Source organism: Xyrauchen texanus, chromosome 26, assembly GCF_025860055.1.
Source record: "Xyrauchen texanus isolate HMW12.3.18 chromosome 26, RBS_HiC_50CHRs, whole genome shotgun sequence".
NCBI lineage: Eukaryota > Metazoa > Chordata > Actinopteri > Cypriniformes > Catostomidae > Xyrauchen > Xyrauchen texanus.
In genome coordinates this window covers 34,021,143-34,040,021 of record NC_068301.1, presented here as the reverse complement: position 1 = coordinate 34,040,021, position 18,879 = coordinate 34,021,143, and the positions used below count along the sequence as shown (strand labels likewise).

The following is an 18,879-nucleotide window of genomic DNA, read 5'->3' as shown; positions in this document are numbered from 1 at the left end:
TTAGAAATTGTGTTTTTCCTTTTCATTGTCTCAGGGCAACATTGTGAAGTAAGGGGTTTCCACGGAGGTCATGCAGTATAGACATAGAATAGGATATCATTCTTTTGAGTCTGACCTTTTCAGTGAACTGGCTCACAAATCAAGTCTAAATGATTCGTTCATGAATGTGACTGATCCGGTTCTGAAGTTCAACTCAATGAGCATGTTTACATGCACGTTCTTACACGATTATGCTTAATAAGCCGACAACGCATGTGGTCATGTAAACGCAATAAACGGCATTCCTTTATCGGTATAATGTCATAAAGGCTGTACGAATAAGCCGGTTGACACAGGTCGATTTTCGCCTATTATGCCGATTTTGAGTGCCAGGTAAACACCTTACCTAGTGTTCTCATTGGCTTATCCAATGTGCACAAGTGTTGAGCACATGTCTCTTCATGGTTTGAATTCAAACGCAAATAATTTTGAACACTCCGGATTTTGGAATGCGGAAGTGAACAATTGCTACAACAATTTTGACAGCGGATGAATGAGAGAAAAATATAGGGAGCGGTGGATTAAGCATATCTGTATGTTTTACCCCAAGCTATATATTAAGAAGTCTAGGAATATGGTGCACGAGTTGCATGCACTACTTTTATGGTGCTTTTATGTCCTTTTAGAAGTTTGAAAGTTACAGCCCCTTCATTGTGATAACACGGAAAATAGCGACAAGAACATTCCAAAATTCTTCCTTTTGTGTTACATGGAAGTAAGAAAGTCATTTGGGTTTGGAACGACATGAAGGTAAGCAAATGATGCCAGAATTTCATTTTTGGGTAAGCAATTCCTTTAAACTTACAACTGCACCTGCCATTTTATTAGCAATGAAGATCAGTAATGCTAGCAGGATGTCCATAAATCCAAAACACACACAAAACACACACTGGAACACATGCCCATTGTTAAGTTGCTCTGCCACGTCTGAGTTGCTGAATACAAAGTCTTGGAGGAAGATGACTAACCTTGGCCTCCTCGTTCACGTCCCAGGTAAAGGAAACAGCATTGTAGGCAATTTCTTCAATATTCCCAATTGTGTTGAAGCTTTCTTTGTAGTCAGCTGTGAAAAAAAAAATAAAAAATCAAGAAGTCAGCTCCCATCTTAGCTGAAGCAAAACTGCAAAACACAACCAGCATGCATACTGTTTTGGACACCAAAAGGAACATACAGGTCATCTTTTTTCATAAAGAACAGCACAGCTACGCTGGTCCACTAACCTGCATTAACCAACCAAAACCAGCATGCAAACCAACTGACAATGTACAGCAGGGCTGCAGGATTGTATTTCGTACAATATGTGGTATATGTTAATTTGAGCGACTGGCTTAATAACTGCACAATCTGGATACACAAACAGCTCTGGTGAGTATGAATATCAGATGCCACTGAAAAAAAAACAATGTGTGCAAAAGTAAGCAGTTAAGGTTGTTAAGGTTGATAAGCCTTGTGTGTATAAAACAGCATTTTTTTATCTAGATAATGCTTATCAGTTTATGTAAACAAACACTTGCCTTTTAAAGTAGTCGATTACTAGGCTAGTGCACATTTATGACTACTCACACTTTAAACATGTCTGTGATTCAGTCTACACTCTTTATAGATATACATGAAGAAAGAGTAATCTCATTGCTAATACAACAGCTGGAGTCGGCCTGTCTATGCTAGCTTAGCTGCAGCAGTTTTACATTCTTGGCTGGTGCATACCTTTGAAATAGGTTTGCCAACTTAAGAAGAGGAAAATAAAGAAACACTCACAATTCATGCTAAATTTGTCTGTTTCATATCAATCTTTTGCAATTTGTTTTCCATATAACTAATCTGTATTTTGTATAATTGTCTAAAAATAAAAAAATAAAAATATGTGACAAACTGCATCACGTATGGATTAAACATGGAATGCTATTTCGTACTAAAATATTTAATAGATTTTTGAGAAAATTGTCAAACATTAGAGTGACTTAAAGCAAGAAAAATATTTTTGATTTGAGGTATCAATCATGTCTGTAGCACAAACATTACAAACCAAATGTTAATAGTTCGGGTTAAGGGTTTGTTTAAATCACTAACCCAAAGCATGAGCAATGGTAATAGTGATGCTTGCCTTAGCAAACACAATCAATGACTTCCTGTCTTTAGTTATGTAGTTCTTTGGTGTTTAATTAGCAACCATTACAGGGGCATTCATCTCCATGTCACACCGGCTAAAGTACAACCACCATCTGTATTACTTTGAAGTAGCCGGGTGGATTAGAATGGGTGAAACCTTTCTCAATGGACTGCCTTAGCGTGGTTTACCTAGACTTGAGCACACCCGTTCACGTCTGTTAGCCAGCTCCCCCTATTTAATAGCCCCATTCAAATCCCAGCTTCAGTGGCATGGCCCCAAGCCTGAGGAACAATCCCACCTCAACTGCTATTCAAATCCAAACCATGACGGTGTCAGGTTTCAGTCCCTGTCTTCCCTACTTGGCTTCGGCATACTACCATGAACCAATAGGTCTGCCCAATGCCAACTTAATCAGTCCATGTTGTCATTCTTCAGACACCTTAGCAGAAAGTTACAACCCCTTCAGTGGCTCATCGAAACATTCTTATATATTCAATCCATTTTAACAAAGATGGTTGCCATCACGGATCAGATATTCCCTAAGGGTGCTCCCAAGCTTTGAAAGTCCCCAGGCCAAATTTTGACAAAGGACATAGCAGAGCATCTGATTACTGGAGATGAGGGGAGGACAAGACGTAACAGGCTCAAGATGACTGTTCTCTGGAGGTATGACCAGTCTGTGAAGAAGCTGTGGAAAGTTTGAACTTCTGCTTCGGTTCAGATGGACTCCAACATTTTAATCCTGTATGCGTGTTTTGCCTCATTTAACATACTGAGCTAGTAAACTGAAAGCCGCAGGTTCAAAGGAGTGATTCACAAACTGAAGGATTACTAGGAACTCCTGGGCACAGTGCACTTAACCCCAGGTTTCTCCAAGTGGGCTGTCCCTATAACAAAATTCTCTGTTGCTCTTAACCACCCATTAAATGATGTCCATGCAAGTCCATGAGCTGCTGAAAATGTTGTCAGATTCATCTACACTATTTTAAAATTGTAATGATTTGCTGTGACCAGTTATGTCCATTATTGTTGCACAATAAGTTTTCTTCCAAGTAATGTGTGGAGACTCAAGTGTGGATTGATAGCCCTCATCACAAACATCAATGTAAAGTTATATAGTTCATGAAAGCCCCTTGTTTCTCTTACCACTTAATTTTTTTTCAAAAGGCTATCTAAAAAACTTAGGGTAAACTCACAAGTCAAAGCTTGGTGTTTACAGCCATTTACCAAATCAGCGCCCATGAGCTAAGCAAAGGGAAACCAAGAGGAACCAATCTCCAGAGAGCCCTGAGGCTAGAGTTCAAACCAGTGGTGGATACACAATGAGATATTTTGAAGTCAAGCAAATGCTTTGTCCATTGGGCAACCTCAGACCAAAGAGCAATAATTAAGTGAATAATTTATCAAAGTAGTTTGACAGTGTATGGAGATTGATTTGATTGCATCATTCACAGTGCGTCATGAAAGTGGGCAGTCGCTGCAGAGCTCTTTCATGTGTACTGTAGTTCTTCGCCACTTATTACACTATTAACATAATATTAAATGATTAAATAAAAGTTGAAATAATGCAGACTGGTGTCTTCAGAAGAAGCATATATCATCTATTAGCAATCATGGAGCTCACAGCAGGTATGTCTTTACAAGGTTTATAAGTTATCATTAAAAACGAATTCCTCTATGGACAAAATGAATGGAAATTTTACTTCCGTAGCAAGACAGTTGTGCTATGTTTCCATGTTTAGTCCAAGGTTTTTTACTGCCATAGTAATGCAAGAATGCCATTAAGTATGTAATAACAATGGGACTGCATGCTTTTGTGTTTGAGTAACTGCAAAGACTACATATCTGGCCGACTATTGTAAGCTGTGCTAAGTCGACAATGCCTTATCGTAGAGTGGGACTTAAAAGTGGACCTTACAGCTTTCTGAAGATTGGAGAAGAAATCTCACCAATGTCCAGAACCCTCTGCTTGGCCGTGTGCTGGCGAGAGTGCCAATACTTCCAGTACTTGAGCTGCTCGTCACGGTTTTTATCTTCACTGAACACAACCATGATGACACTCTGATAGAGGAAATGAGGAAGAAGAGGTTAATAGAGGTTATCACAATCCACTAGATTACTATATGCCTCATGCTTGTTCCAAATTATCAAGAGCTAAGCAAAATCTATCATTTTAATCTATTACTGTAAAACATTATATAATACATTCAGTCATGATTTGATAACTACAACACTAGCTGACCTATTCCTTGCCTAAAACTAGTACCCCTCCTAAAACTACATGTCCTATCATGAAGAAGCAATGTCCAAGAATCTTTTCCTTATATAACTAATGCTGCATTCCATTCAGCTCAGAAAGTCTGAATTTCCAACTTCCTACTTTACTTGAAAGAGTGCAATATATAGTGCGCCACTTGAAGTCAGACTTCCAACTTGGAAATCCAAAACTCTGATTTTGCAGAGATGCAGGTGTATAACGTCATGTAAACACAACGGAACATAGGGAGATGCACACAATTAATGAGAAACATTCATGTTTCAATAAATAACATGCATCATTGAGTCAAAGATCCTACAATACATGATACAAAAATATGTTAAGCAAAGTTTTGCAGAGACAGAAGTGTTAAATACAATAAATGTTGTTGATAATCATACACATGTAGACCAAATGCAAGCATCGCTTATCCTCCGGCATTTGGTTGGATAATCAGACAACAACAACAACAACAAAAAATGTCAACCGAGCCATTGGCTCCTAAAATGAAACATTTAGGCTGCCAAATTACAGAATTGATCAATTTAGATGGTAACCATTTAATCCTAAATATTTGTATGTATATATATATATATATATATATATATATATATATATATATATATATATATATATAATATGTTACAAAATGTTAATAGTCTTTCCTTACTGTGACTAGGCAGCCCACACAAAGAGGCTACAATAGTCCAAATCGAATTAAATCCCAGGTGCAGTTTATTGTGTTACCAAAGTCCCAATAATAGACCGTTTTCAGGTTTTGGAGTAAACGTTTCCAGGGTAAACTTTGCAGGGTAAACTTCAACAGTGGTGAATGGGAGTGAATGGGAGATCACAGCAAATATTATTTCCTCTTACCCATTTGCTCCAAGAGCAAAAGAAAAAATCCACTATTACATTTGAATGACTTTCCAGAAGAGGAAAAATATAGGGATCAGTGTATTCAGCAAGTCAGATGGGAGAAGTTGCCAAATTTGCCATCACTCTCTTGCAGCTGTGGTAATTACATTTTTACAACTAATTCCAGGGTAATATAACACAAAGCATAATGTTATAAATTTACATTTATGCATTTGGCAGATGCTTTTATCCAAAGCGACTTACAGTGCACTTATTACAGGGACAATCCCCCCAGAGCAACCTGGAGTTAAGTGTCTTGCTCAAGGGCCCAACAGTGGCATCTTGGTGGTGCTGGGGCTTGAACCCCTGACATTCTGGTCAGTAACCCTGAGCCTCAACCACTGAGCCACCACTGCCTCCACTCAATATTGAGTGTCAATATTTACACTCAATATTTAAAAAATGTATAACATAAAACATTTTGTGAGATTTACTCTGCTAAATAAGGCATATACGCATCATCACAGTCTGTGAAAAAGGTCTATAACAGAAAACTATTTCTGAACAAGCCCGAAATACAGCAGGGAATCTTATTTTGAAATGTCTGTGCTCCCAGGTGCACTCAGAAACAGATTAGGAAACAAATAATGCATTTTTACAATAATTTACAATGTATTAAAATATAAACACTACAAAGTGAACATTGTCAAAACAAAATGAAGAAATTCTTCAACAGTACATCAGCATTTGCATGTAATAATCAGAATCAGAATGAGCTTTATTGCCAAGTGTGAGCACTTACACAAGGAATTTTTGTTTGGTGATAGGAGAAACAAATGTACACAGAACCTTACAATGAGACATAGAATATAAAACAAGAGAAGAGTATAAATAGACATACAAATAATAGGATATATAACAGAATGGCGTATGTACAGTTATTTAATTAAATATGGGAATTTGCATATGAACATGAGATATGTATTTACATTATTGCACTATGGGGAGTCCTGAGGCATTTTAATTGTTTATGAGGAAAATGTCCTGAGGGTAAAAGCTGTTTATGGCAGGGCGGAGGGCGGGGCCAGGTCGTGACACTCGGTCCCATATTAGGCTAATCAAGCCTCTGAGGTATAAAGGTCGACTGCAGAGGATCGTGCAGGAAAGAGAGATCGTTAATGGACATGTCCGTCATGTGTGTTTATGTTGTCTTTTAAGTTTATCATGAAACTATTATTTATATTGAAAAGCCGGTTCTCGCCTCCTCCTTTCCATTGATCACGTTAACGATCTCTCTCTCCCGCACAATCCTCTGTAGTCGACCTTTATACCTCAGAGGCTTGATTAGCCTAATACGGGACCGAGTATGTAGGATCACGACCCGGCCCCGCCCTCCGCCCTGCCACACTGTTCTTGTGCCTGAATGTCTTGGCACTCAGTGCTCTTATAAATATCCTGGTATTCCAGTAGTCAGCTGTAAACTCACTGATGGCTGATTCACTGTATGATTCACTGAGAAAGTGGTTCTGATTCAAACTGTTAACCTGAGCTCCTGAGCTCCAACCTGTTTTGTGAATCTTTTCGGTTGATTCATTAAAAAGACACGGTCTGACCTCAAACTGTTTGTTGTTGTATGCAGCGAGCTCATCTCAACATAAAAGGTAAAGCGGCGTAAGACACACGGGTACTCGCTTTAAAGATTCAATTCAATAACTCATAAGATGATATTTGACGAAACCCCAAGTGAATGCAAACAAAGTGTTCCAGACTGTAGCCAATGGCAAAGTTATTTTCGCAATAATATTTTTATTCGCAAATATTTTTATTCGCTGTGTGGAGCCATGAAACTCTAGCGATGCCACTTTGTTTTCCTATTCAGCATTTTCTGAGCATCAGACAATGGAATGCCTTAATGGTTGGAAGTTGGAGATAATGAGTAGGAGTATCCCAATCTGACTTTGAATGTAACGGAGCATTAGTTTGAGAAGAGAAAGTATTCCACTCACCCTCACTTTGCTGATGGGATGCCGGAGGCGTTTATTGGCACTTGTCTCATTCAGTGTAATGGCGTAGAACTGGCCCTTGTTTAGGTAGGTCATAGGCCCCTCACCCTGTTTCTGCCGCAAAGACCTGGTGGCCTCTAGTGTGTACTGGAAGGTGTCTCTGTGGAAGAACATTATATGTATATGAGAGCTTTAAGGCTATTTGTGTACACTAAATCCATGTAATGCATTTGGTATGAACACTTACACATCTGACTGGTTATATATGAAGTCATCAGCTCCAAGAGATGAAGAGCGGTACTTCTGCATTAAAAGAAACATTTAATCAGCCATTCATTAGTGGAGACACTTGAAATGCTTCAGGTTTTATCACATGTAATGAATTAAAGGAATAGTTTTCCCCCAAAATGAAAATTCTCTCATTATAGACACTCTCAGAGGTGGAAAGTAATGAATTACAACTTTAAGTATAAATAAATAACAGTACTTTTACTTTTACTTGAGATGGTTAAATTTTCTACAAATTCGCTACAATTATTTTTCACCACAATTACAAAGTACAAAAAAATACATAATATTTCTGAATATTTGGGAAGAAGACAGAAGTGCTAAATCTGTTTATAAACTAAAACGTGTTGTGCGCGGCACGATGGAAGCCCGCAGGGCACAGTTTCATGAGCACAGCAGTTTGCATAAACTTCCGCTGGTGTCCTCTCTTCTCTAGCTTCTCCAAGACTTTCTGCCCTGTCACTAACAAGAACTGTAATATGGTGAATTTCTGCATATTTCATTTTATTCTGGAAAGAAGCCATTCATTCAAAAACGAGGGAACCGTCTGAACATGGTTAACCACTGATAAAACTTCTCTTGTACTTAAGGTAGGCAATGTTTTAACTGTCAAACATTAACACAATGTAGTTTGACATATATGTGGGGATATCTTGTTTACTTGCTACTATATATCTAAAAAAAACTTTTAAATACCATAGAAAGATACAATGCCAATAGTGTTGGAAATTAATGGGGACTCGGGGCAAAAATGCCACTGAAATTGACAAAAATATCCATGCAACAAGTTCCCATGTTTTATTAAAAATATCTGATATTGTTTCAATTACATAGGCCTACATTGTGATCTTCTTTTGAATTTTCACTGAACATTATTTTCTCCTCACCGTCTGGTTCCTCTCACCATCAAGTGCACAGACGGGCTTTCCACTTCTATCATTCTGCATCAGTTCAGTATTGTACTCCCGCATTAATTTCTGTAACCGTACACCCCTCTTGTTCAAATTTAACTGTCCTAGCGGGTAACACTCTCGCTCACGGTGCTGTACTGTACTTCCCTGCCTTGTGCTGCTGTTTATCTGTCTGAAAAGTCTCACCCACTAGAGGCTAAAAGTGCACAATGGATGGCTGTTATATGAAGAATATGTGAGAAATCACAAAACATAATGTAACCAAATGCTACAATTTACTTCATAATAATATTATGGGGGCCTGGGTAGCTCAGCAAGTAAAGACGCTGACTACGACACCTGGAGTCGCAAGTTCGAATCCAGGGCATGCTGAGTGACTCTAGTCAGGCTTCCAAAGCAACCAATTGGCCCAGTTGCTAGGGTGGTTAGGGTCACGTTGGAGTAACCTCCTCATGGTTGCTATAATGTGGTTCTCACCCTCAGTGAGGCGCATGGTGAGTTGTGAGTGGATGCTGCAGAGAATAGCGTGAAGAATCCACATATGCTAGGTCTCCGCGGTAACACACTCAACAAGCCAAGTGATGAGTCAAGTCAAGTCAAGTGGTTTTTATTGTCGTTTCAACCATATACAGTTAGTACAGTACACAGCAAAACGAGACAACGTTCCTCCAGGACCATGGTGCTACATAAAAACAACAAAGGACCAACATAGAACCACATGAGACTACACAACGAAATAAAATACCTATATAAACTACCTATATATACCTATATAAAGTGCACGTGCAAACATGTGCATAAAGTACAGGACAGTACAACAAATTACTGACAATGAACAGGACAATAGACAGTGCAGCGCCGACCAGTACTCAGTAGTGCAAAAAGATGACAGTTTCTAAAATGTAAACATAACATACTATGAGATAGTGTTCTATGCACATAGCAGTTATTGAGGTAGCAGACAGTTATAAAGTGACAGTAATTAAAGTGCAACTCAGGACACGTGTGTGTCAAACCAGTCTCTGAGTATTGAGGAGTCTGATGGCTTGGGGAAGAAGCTGTTACACAGTCTGGCCGTGAGGGCCCGAATGCTTCGGTACCTCTTGCCAGACGGGAGGAGGGTAAAGAGTTTGTGTGAGGGGTGTGTGGGGTCGTCCACAATGCTGGTTGCTTTGTGGATACAGTGTTTTTTGTAAATGTCTTTGATGGAGGGAAGAGAGACCCCAATGATCTTCTCAGCTGTCCTCACTATCCTCTGCAGGGCTTTGCGGTCCGAAACGGTGCAAGTCCCAAACCAGGCAGTGATGCAGCTGCTCAGGATGCTCTCAATAGTCCCTCTATAGAATGTAGTGAGGATGGGGGTTGGGAGATGTGCTTTCCTCAGCCTTTGAAGAAAGTAGAGACGCTGCTGGGCTTTCTTGGTGATAGAGCTGGTGTTGAGGGACCAGGTGAGGTTCTCCGCCAAGTGAACACCAAGGAATTTGGTGCTTTTGACGATCTCCACAGAGGAGCCGTCGATGTTCAGCGGAGTGTGTTCACCTTGTGCTCTCCTAAAGTCAACAACCATCTCTTTTGTTTTGTCGACATTCAGGGACAGGTTGTTGGCTCTACACCAGTTCATCAGCCGCTGCACCTCCTCTCTGTATGCTGACTCGTTGTTCTTGCTGATGAGACCCACCACGGTCGTGTCATCTGCGAACTTGATGATGTGATTCGAGCTGTGCATTGCTGCACAGTCGTGAGTCAGCAGAGTGAACAGCAGTGGACTGAGCACACAGCCCTGGGGGGCCCCAGTGCTCAGTGTGGTGGTGTTGGAGATGCTGTTCCCGATCCGGACTGACTGAGGTCTCCCAGTCAGGAAGTCCAGGATCCAGTTGCAGAGGGAGGTGTCCAGGCCCAGCAGGTTCAGCTTTCCAATCAGGTGCTGGGGAATGATTGTGTTGAATGCTGAGCTGAAATCTATGAACAGCATTCGAACGTATGAGTCCTTATTGTCTAGGTGGGTGAGGGCCAGATGGAGGGTTGTGGTGATGGCATCATCCGTTGAACGGTTTGAACGATCACGCAAACTGCAGTGGGTCTAGTGAGGGGGCAGCTGGGTCTTAATCTGCCTCATGACGAGCCTCTCGAAGCACTTCATGATGATGGGTGTAAGTGCGATGGGACGGTAGTCGTTGAGGCAGGACACTGAAGACTTCTTTGTCATGGGGATGATGGTGGTGGCCTTGAAGCACGTTGGAACAACGGCGCTGCTCAGAGAGATGTTGAAGATGTCGGTAAGAACATCTGCTAGCTGGTCTGCACATCCTCTGAGCACTCTGCCAGGAATGTTGTCTGGTCCAGCAGCCTTCCGTGGGTTGACTCTACGTAGAGTTTTCCTCACATCTGCCGTGGTAAGACAGAGCACCTGGTCGTTGGGAGGAGGGGTGGACTTCCTCGCCATCACGTCGTTCTGCACTTCAAACCGAGCGTAGAAGTCGTTCAGCGCATCTGGAAGGGAGGCATCTTTGTCACAGGCAACTGATGTTGCCCTGTAGTTGGTGATGGCCTGGATGCCCTGCCACATCGCCGCGTGTCACCGCTGTCCTGGAAGTGACTGTGGATTCTCTGGGCGTGTCGCGCTTTGCCTCTCTGATTGCCGTGACAGTTTGGCCCTAGCTGTTCTTAGGGCTGCCTTATCGCCTGCTCTGAAGGCGGAGTCTCGGGACCTCAGCAGCGTGCGCACCTCCACAGTCATCCACGGCTTCTGGTTGGAGCATGTGGTGATGGTCTTGGAGAAAGTGACATCATCAATGCACTTGCTGATGTAGCTGGTCACTGATGCTGTGTATTCCTCCAAGTTGGTAGAATCGCCATATGTTGCAGCCTCCCTGAACATGTGCCAGTCAGTACACTCAAAACAGTCCTGAAGAGCAGAGATGGCACCTGCTGGCCAGGTTTTCACCTGCTTCTGAAGCGGTTTTGTGCGTCTGACGAGCGGTCCGTATGCTGGAATTAACATAACAGAGATGTGGTCTGAGTAGCCGAGGTGGGGGCGGGGCTCCGCCCGGTGCGCGCCTGGGATGTTTTTGTAAACAAGATCAAGCGCGTTCGCCCTTCTCGTTGCAAAGTCCACATACTGATGGAATTTAGGGAGCACTGTCTTGAGATTTGCATGGTTGAAATCTCCGGCGACAATAAACGGTCCGTCGGGGTGAGCGTTCTGCAGTTCGCTCATAGCCCCATACAGTTCACAGAGCGCTTCCTTAGCGTTAGCGCTGGGGAATGTAAACTCCGGTTATGCAAACAGTGGTGAATTCCCGTGGTAGATAAAAAGGTCTGCATCTAACAGTCACAAGCTCCAACAGCGATGAACAGTAACTAGAGACTAGCATAGAGTTCTTGCACCATTCGTGTTGATGTAAACACACAAGCCACCACCGCGAGTCTTACCGCGAGAGAGCTGTATTTCTGTCGGCACGAAGCGAGGCGAGCCCGTCTAGCTGAATGGCGGCATCCAGAACTCTGTCGCTGAGCCACGTCTCCGTGAAAACAAAGACGCAGCAGTCTCTAAACTCACACTGCGTAGCCTGCTGGAGTCGGATATAGTCCAGTTTATTGTCCAGGGAGCAAATATTTGAGAGCAGGATAGACGGGAGAGCCGGCCGGCTAGGGTTTGTTTTAGCCTAGCATGGACCCCGCCCTCTTTCCGCGCTTCCGCTTTCTCGCACACCACTTACGACGTCCTCTCCCCCGGCCACCGGCATCAGGCGACGCCGAGGGCTGGAGGCCTGGTCTCCGCAGCAAGCCGAGTACGCGTAGCGCCTCCTGCAGGTCATCATGCAGCTTGGTTTTTGCATGAGTCTTATATTTCAGTAGTGTCTGGCGATGGTAGACACGAACACCGGTTGCTCCGATGTCCATGTGTTGCAAAAGTCGGGCTTTTTTAACAAAAATAGCACCATTGTGGATCCGGAGTGGCCGCTGCGTGCTACCGTGCCGCCATCTTGGATCTGACCTTCTGTTCTTCTGATAAGATGCGTGGCTTGACGGTCTCAGATGTGGAGGCAACTGAGATTCGTCCTCTGCCACCCAGATTGAGGTGAGTCAATATGCCACAACGAGGACTTAGTGCGTATTGGGAATTGGGCATTTCAAATTGGGGAAAAAAGGGAAGAAAATCCACAAAAAAATTATAATAATATTATCTCAATATGTTAAATAACCATAATGTTAATTAAGACTTTATTATTACAACTGTAATACAATAATACATATACAGAAAAAAACACTTTTAGTGTTTGAATCAATCATATCTCTCACTAAACACTGTGTGAAATGTTTATTTTTGCCTAATTCTATTCAGTTGGCATGTAGGAGTTGATAACAGTTTGCTTGATCTCATTCCATATCTGCATAATTGCTGTAACATAATAGAGGATGCATTTCCTCTATGATATTGCATAATATTCGTTTTGTACAGTATGTTAAATTAATAGCCAAAATACTGTCACGAACCCCGCTCCTCTGCCCCATCCCCGCTTCGTCGCACACACACACTCCCTCGACCTCACTCCCTCGCTCCGCCCCCTCAAGCTTTTCACGCTCTTTTTGCTCGCTCGAGCCCTCATGCCCACTTTGTTCCTACTCGCTCACATGCTCGTAGGCAATCTCCCTTCCTCGAGTCCTCATGCGTTTCCAATCCCCCAGAACATTATGACCACCTGCACTCACGTCATCTGCACTCCTGCACATTAGTTTCACCTGCACTCGTCTCATCACCTGTCATGGTTTACACCTGCACTCGCCCCTATATATATCACTACGCTTTCGTCTCACGGTTTTTGGTTATTGTATTTAGTTTCCCGTGTCTTTGCCCCCGCTAGTCTCGTCTAGTTTTGATTCCCTCTTGAACTCCTCTTGATCACCCCCTTAGCTTGCCAGCTCCTCGTTCCCCTAGTACCCCTGACTACTCCCTTTGTAAGTTTACCCACCTCTCGATCCTGTTTACCCCGGCTTTGACCCTCGCTCCCCTCGACTACTCTCCCGGATTTTCCCCCTTTACTCTCTTTGATTCCCCGGCTTTTGACCCTACGCTACCCTGACCATTCTCCCTCTGGATTTTCCGTGCTGTACTTTTGTTTGCCTGCAAATAAACGCAGTTTTGAAATACATTGTGACTGTCTCGTCTTGTGTGTGTGTGAGCGGGTTACAGAATAACCAACCCCACCGTAGACAGTCCGTGATACACCTTATCACGCGGAGGATTCGCGCAGCTCACTAGAGCGGAGATACACGTCACATTCAGCGCGAGGAGCTACTGTTTGGACACTTGACCAAGCGCTCGCGGCCCAGGGGCAGCAGGTATGTGCTATGTCTGATTCATTTCACCCTGTTTCACCTGTGTCTGCCCCTGAGCCCCATGATGCTCTCCATGCATCCGCGAGCGCCGTATGCTCTCCATTCCCGGAGAGGTTTTATGGCTCTTCTGACGCTAACCAAGGGTTTTTCATGCAAGGCAGCGGTTGTGTAACTCATAACCCCGCCCTTGACATTATGGAGCCAGCAGCCCGACTCTTGGTTTTGCGTCAGGGGAGTCAACCCTTGGAGGCTTATGTGGTTGATTTTTGTGCACTGGCCAACCAGGTGAATTTTGATGAGGTGGCTCTGAAAGACATTTTTCAATTTGGACTGAATGAGCCAGCCTCATCATTCATGCCTGGTGGTCGCTGCTCTCTCAACCTGGCTCAGTTTATTGACCTCGCCCTACTGTGCGCTGGTTCCTCGTTTACTGTGGGGGAGGCAGACACTGAACCAGCGTCCATACCACGGCCCCCGTCTTGAAGCCTACCACGGCCCCCGTCTTGAAGCCTACCACAGCCCCCGTCTTGAAGCCTACCACGACCCCCGTCTTGAAGCCTTACACGGCCCTAGTCCCGAAGCCTGACAGGGCCCCAGTCCCGAGGCCTGTCACAGCCCCAGTCTCGAAGCCTGACACGGCCCTAGCCCCGAAGCCTGACACGGCCCTAGCCCCGAAGCCTGACACGGCCCTAGCCCCGAAGCCTGACACGGCCCCAGCCCCGAAGCCTGACACGGCCCCAGTCCCGAGGCCTGTTACGGCCCCAGTCCCGAAGCCTGTCACGGCCCCAGTCCCGAAGCCTGTCACGGCCCCAGTCTCGAAGCCTGGCACGGCCAGCGAGTCAACGCCCATGCCTGCCACGGCCAACAAGCCAGCACCCATGCCCGCCACGGCCAACGAGCCAGCGCCCATGCCCACCACGGCCAACGAGCCAGCGGCCATGCCCGCCACGGCCAACGAGCCAGTGCCCATGCCCGCCACGGCCGGCGAGCCAGCGCCCATGTCTGCCACGGTCAGCGAGCCAGCGCCTGTAGCCTCGACCGCCCCAGAGCCAGCGCCTGTAGCCTCGGCCGTCCCCATGGCCACGTCCCCTGTTGGCCGAAGACGTAAGAGAAGGAAGAGGGCCCCTTCTCCCCAGTCTCGTCTTGTGCTCAAGACCGCAGAGGTTCCCTCAGAGTCTTCCATGGCTCTGCCGGGTTCTGCTCCGCCCCCAGAGTCTTCCACGGCTCTGCCGGGTTCTGCTCCGCCCCCAGAGTCTTCCACGGCTCTGCCGGGTTCTGCTCCGCCCCCAGAGTCTTCCACGGCTCTGCCGGGTTCTGCTCCGCCCCCAGAGTCTTCCACGGCTCTGCCAGCCTCTGCTCCGCCCTCAGAGTCTTCCACGGCTCTGCCAGCCTCTGCTCGCCCCTCAGAGCCCTCGCGGCCTCCGCCTCACGAGCCTCCCAAGGCTCCTCCTCCTAAGCCTCCCAGGGCTCTTCCTCTCGAGCCTCCTAAGGCTCCTCCTCTCGAGCCTCTCAGGGCTTCTCCTCTCGAGTCTTTCAGGGCTCCCCCTCCCAAGCCTCTCAGGGCTTCTCCTCTCGAGTCTTTCAGGGCTCCACCCCTCAAGCCTCTCACGGCTTCGCCTCTCGAGTCTCTCAGGGCTCCTCCCCCCCTCAAGCCTCTCAGGGCTTCCCCTCTCGAGTCTTTCAGGGCTCCTCCTCCCCTTGTGCCTCTCAGGGCTCCCGTCCCTCGAGGCTTTCATGGCTCCACCCCTCAAGCCTCTCACGGCTTCGCCTCTCGAGTCTCTCAGGGCTCCTCCTCCCCTCGAGCCTCTCAGGGCTCCGTCCCTCGAGTCTTTCATGGCTCCACCCCTCAAGCCTCTCACGGCTCCGCCTCTCGAGTCTCTCAGGGCTCCTCCCCCTCTCAAGCCTCTCAGGGCTTCTCCTCTCGAGTCTTTCAGGGCTCCACCCCCTTCCAAGCCTCTCAGGGCTTCGTCTCTCGAGTCTTTCATGGCTCCCCCCTCGAGCCTCTCGAGCCTTCCAGGGCCCCACCTCTAGAGCCTCTCGAGTCTTCCATGACCTTTTTCCCCGAGCCTCTCACGGCTCTACTCCCAGAGACTCCAGAGCCTCCTACGGCTCTGCCTCCCGAGCCTCCTACGGCTCCCCCTACAGAGCCTCCCACGGCTCCACCTCCCGAGCCCCTCACGGCTCTGCTCCCACAGACTCCAGAGCTTTCTATGGCTCTGCCTCTCTGGCCTCCTACGGCTCTACCCCCCGAGACTACAGAGCCTGCCAGGTCGTCGCCTCGGGGACCTCCCACGGCGCCACCTCCATTGGCTCCACCTCCTGAGCCTTTCACGGCTCTTCCCTGGCCCCCTGACCCTGTCTGGTGGCCCCCTGACACTCTTCCTGTCCTGTGGCCTCTTCCCTGGCCTCCTGACCCTGTTCCTGTCCGGTGGTCACCTTCCAGACCCCCGGACCCAGTCCCTGTCCTCCAGTCGCCTTCCAGACCCCCTGACCCAGCCTCTGCCATATGGCTGCCCCCTAGATCTCCCGACCACCCGCCTGTCCGCTATGTTCCCCCTGACCTTGCCTTGAAACTGCCCATTGACCCCATGGACTGTCTCATTTCCCTCTGTGCCCCTTGGACTACCCTCAATTTTGTTTTGTGTGTTTTGTGGGTTGTCTGTTCAGGGTTTTTTTTTGTTTGTTGGGATCATCCTGCACCGCCTCCCGCCGCCGTCAGGAGCCGTCCTATTCAGAGGGGGGAGTACTGTCACGAACCCCGCTCCTCTGCCCCATCCCCGCTTCGTCGCACACACACACTCCCTCGACCTCACTCCCTCGCTCCGCCCCCTCAAGCTTTTCACGCTCTTTTTGCTCGCTCGAGCCCTCACGCCCACTTTGCTCCTACTCGCTCACATGCTCGTAGGCAATCTCCCTTCCTCGAGTCCCTCACGCGTTTCCAATCCCCCAGAACATTATGACCACCTGCACTCGCGTCATCTGCACTCCTGCACATTAGTTTCACCTGCACTCGTCTCATCACCTGTCATGGTTTACACCTGCACTCGCCCCTATATATATCACTACCCTTTCATCTCACGGTTGTTGGTTATTGTATTTAGTTTCCCGTGTCTTTGCCCCCGCTAGTCTCATCTAGTTTTGATTCCCTCTTGAACTCCTCTTGATCACCCCCTTAGCTTGCCAGCTCCTCGTTCCCCTAGTACCCCTGACTACTCCCTTTGTAAGTTTACCCGCCTCTCGATCCTGTTTACCCCGGCTTTGACCCTCGCTCCCCTCGACTACTCTCCTGGATTTGCCCCCTTTACTCTCTTTGATTCCCTGGCTTTTGACCCTACGCTACCCTGACCATTCTCCCTCTGGATTTTCCGTGCTGTACTTTTGTTTGCCTGCAAATAAACGCAGTTTTGATATACATTGTGACTGCCTCGTCTTGTGTGTGTGTGAGCGGGTTACAAATACTTGGACATAAACCTGAAATAGGAATGTGTTTCAGTCACAATGCACATTATGTAGTTTAGAGATGATTTAGAGACATTTAAAATGGTACAAATGGCTATTTCTATTTAAATAAATGTTGTTTTCTTAAAATCTTCTGTTTGTCCAAGAATCCTCTTGCAGCAATGCAGGTCTTTGGCATTTAGAAGCTGCTAGTTCAGGACCTGTGAGGAGTCTGTTTCTCAAACTGAGACTGTGATTTATTATTGTTGTGCATTTGGCCATCTACTTCCCTCTATATCCTGGTTAGAGATAATTTTTTCAAAACAGTAATCCACGTAATAGCCTTCATCTCTCTAAAACAATAGACTTTATGAGAAAATAGAATTTCAGGAGAAATTAGTTTCTTTTTGCCTATTTTTAAAACCGAAATTTGACTTGCAAGTGTAAAGCAACTTGTAAAAAATCAATAACTCAACAAATAGGGAAAAAACCCTGTATTGTGATTTCAGCATGGTAGTGCAACCATTTTCAATTGTTCTAATAATAAGACAATTTACTTGAGTACCAAATTAGCACTTTAGAATGTGTTTGTAAGGAATAGGTGACACAATATATGTTTGCCATCACAAGTAAAGAAAAAATGGAATAAATATCACTTAAACAGTTATTTCAAACTGTAATAATATGGCAATTAACAATTTTGGCAGTATTTTTGATCAATTTAATGCATCCTTGCACGTACTAAATTCATGGCCCTGATGCTGGCATACAAAACAGTCACTGGGTCTGCTCCAGCATATCTAAAAACATTTATGCAGAGCTACGTTCCCACCAGAAGCCTGCGGTCGGCTAAGGAATGTCGCCTTGTCGTACCAAAACAAAGAGGCACCAAAATCCTTACCAGATGCCCAAACCACCTCAACTGACTCCTTTCGACGCAAAGGAGCAGCGGCTCTACTCCGAGCTCCTCACGGATGACTGAGCTCCTCACCCTATCACTAAGGGAGAAACACGCCACCCTTCTGAGGAAGCCCATTTCGGCCGCTTGTACTCGCGACCTAGTTCTTTTGGTCATGACCCAGCCTTCATGACCATAGGTGAGGGTAGGAACAAAAATTGACCGGTAGATCGAGAGCTTTGCCTTCCGGCTCAGCTCTCTTTTCGTGACAACGGTGCGATAGAGCGAATGCAATACCACCCCCTCTGCCCCGATTCTCCGGCCAACCTCCCGCTACATTGTCCCCTCACTCGTGAACAAGACCCCGAGGTACTTGAACTCCTTTACTTGGGGTGATACCTCCTTCCCTACCTGGAGTACGCACTCCATCGGTTTACTGCTGAGAACCATGGATCGCTCGAGCGTGCGCTAAATGCAGATTAGAACGCGATTGCTCGCGACTTATTTAATCATAATATATGTCACTGTGCATTTGTTATCATGAATAAAATTGGCAATATGCAGCTTTATTAATAAGAGAGCACTTTGCATATTAGTTTGGAAATACTTTTTTATTAATTCTATTGTATGCTTGTTTATTTAGGCTTTTTTTTAGTACTTGGTAAAAACTTAAATTAAAAGTTGCAAAAGTTGAAGCAAATCTTATATAAGTGTTCGAAAATACTTTAAGCATACA

The 18,879-nt window shown here is 45.6% G+C and overlaps 1 protein-coding gene across 2 annotated transcripts in view; it reads right to left on the bottom strand.

Moving 5' to 3' along the window:
• The window catches only part of LOC127619869 (grainyhead-like protein 2 homolog), a 46,345-nt gene that overhangs the window by 17,201 nt on the left and 10,265 nt on the right, over positions 1-18,879 (bottom strand). For both annotated transcript variants that reach the window (XM_052092886.1, XM_052092887.1), the window contains exons 5-8: positions 7,516-7,571; positions 7,272-7,428; positions 4,100-4,211; positions 1,008-1,102 (exon numbers count right to left, since the gene is read on the bottom strand). In XM_052092886.1, coding sequence (XP_051948846.1) covers positions 1,008-1,102; positions 4,100-4,211; positions 7,272-7,428; positions 7,516-7,571 — 420 coding nt within the window. The remainder of the gene's footprint in view (positions 1-1,007; positions 1,103-4,099; positions 4,212-7,271; positions 7,429-7,515; positions 7,572-18,879) is intronic.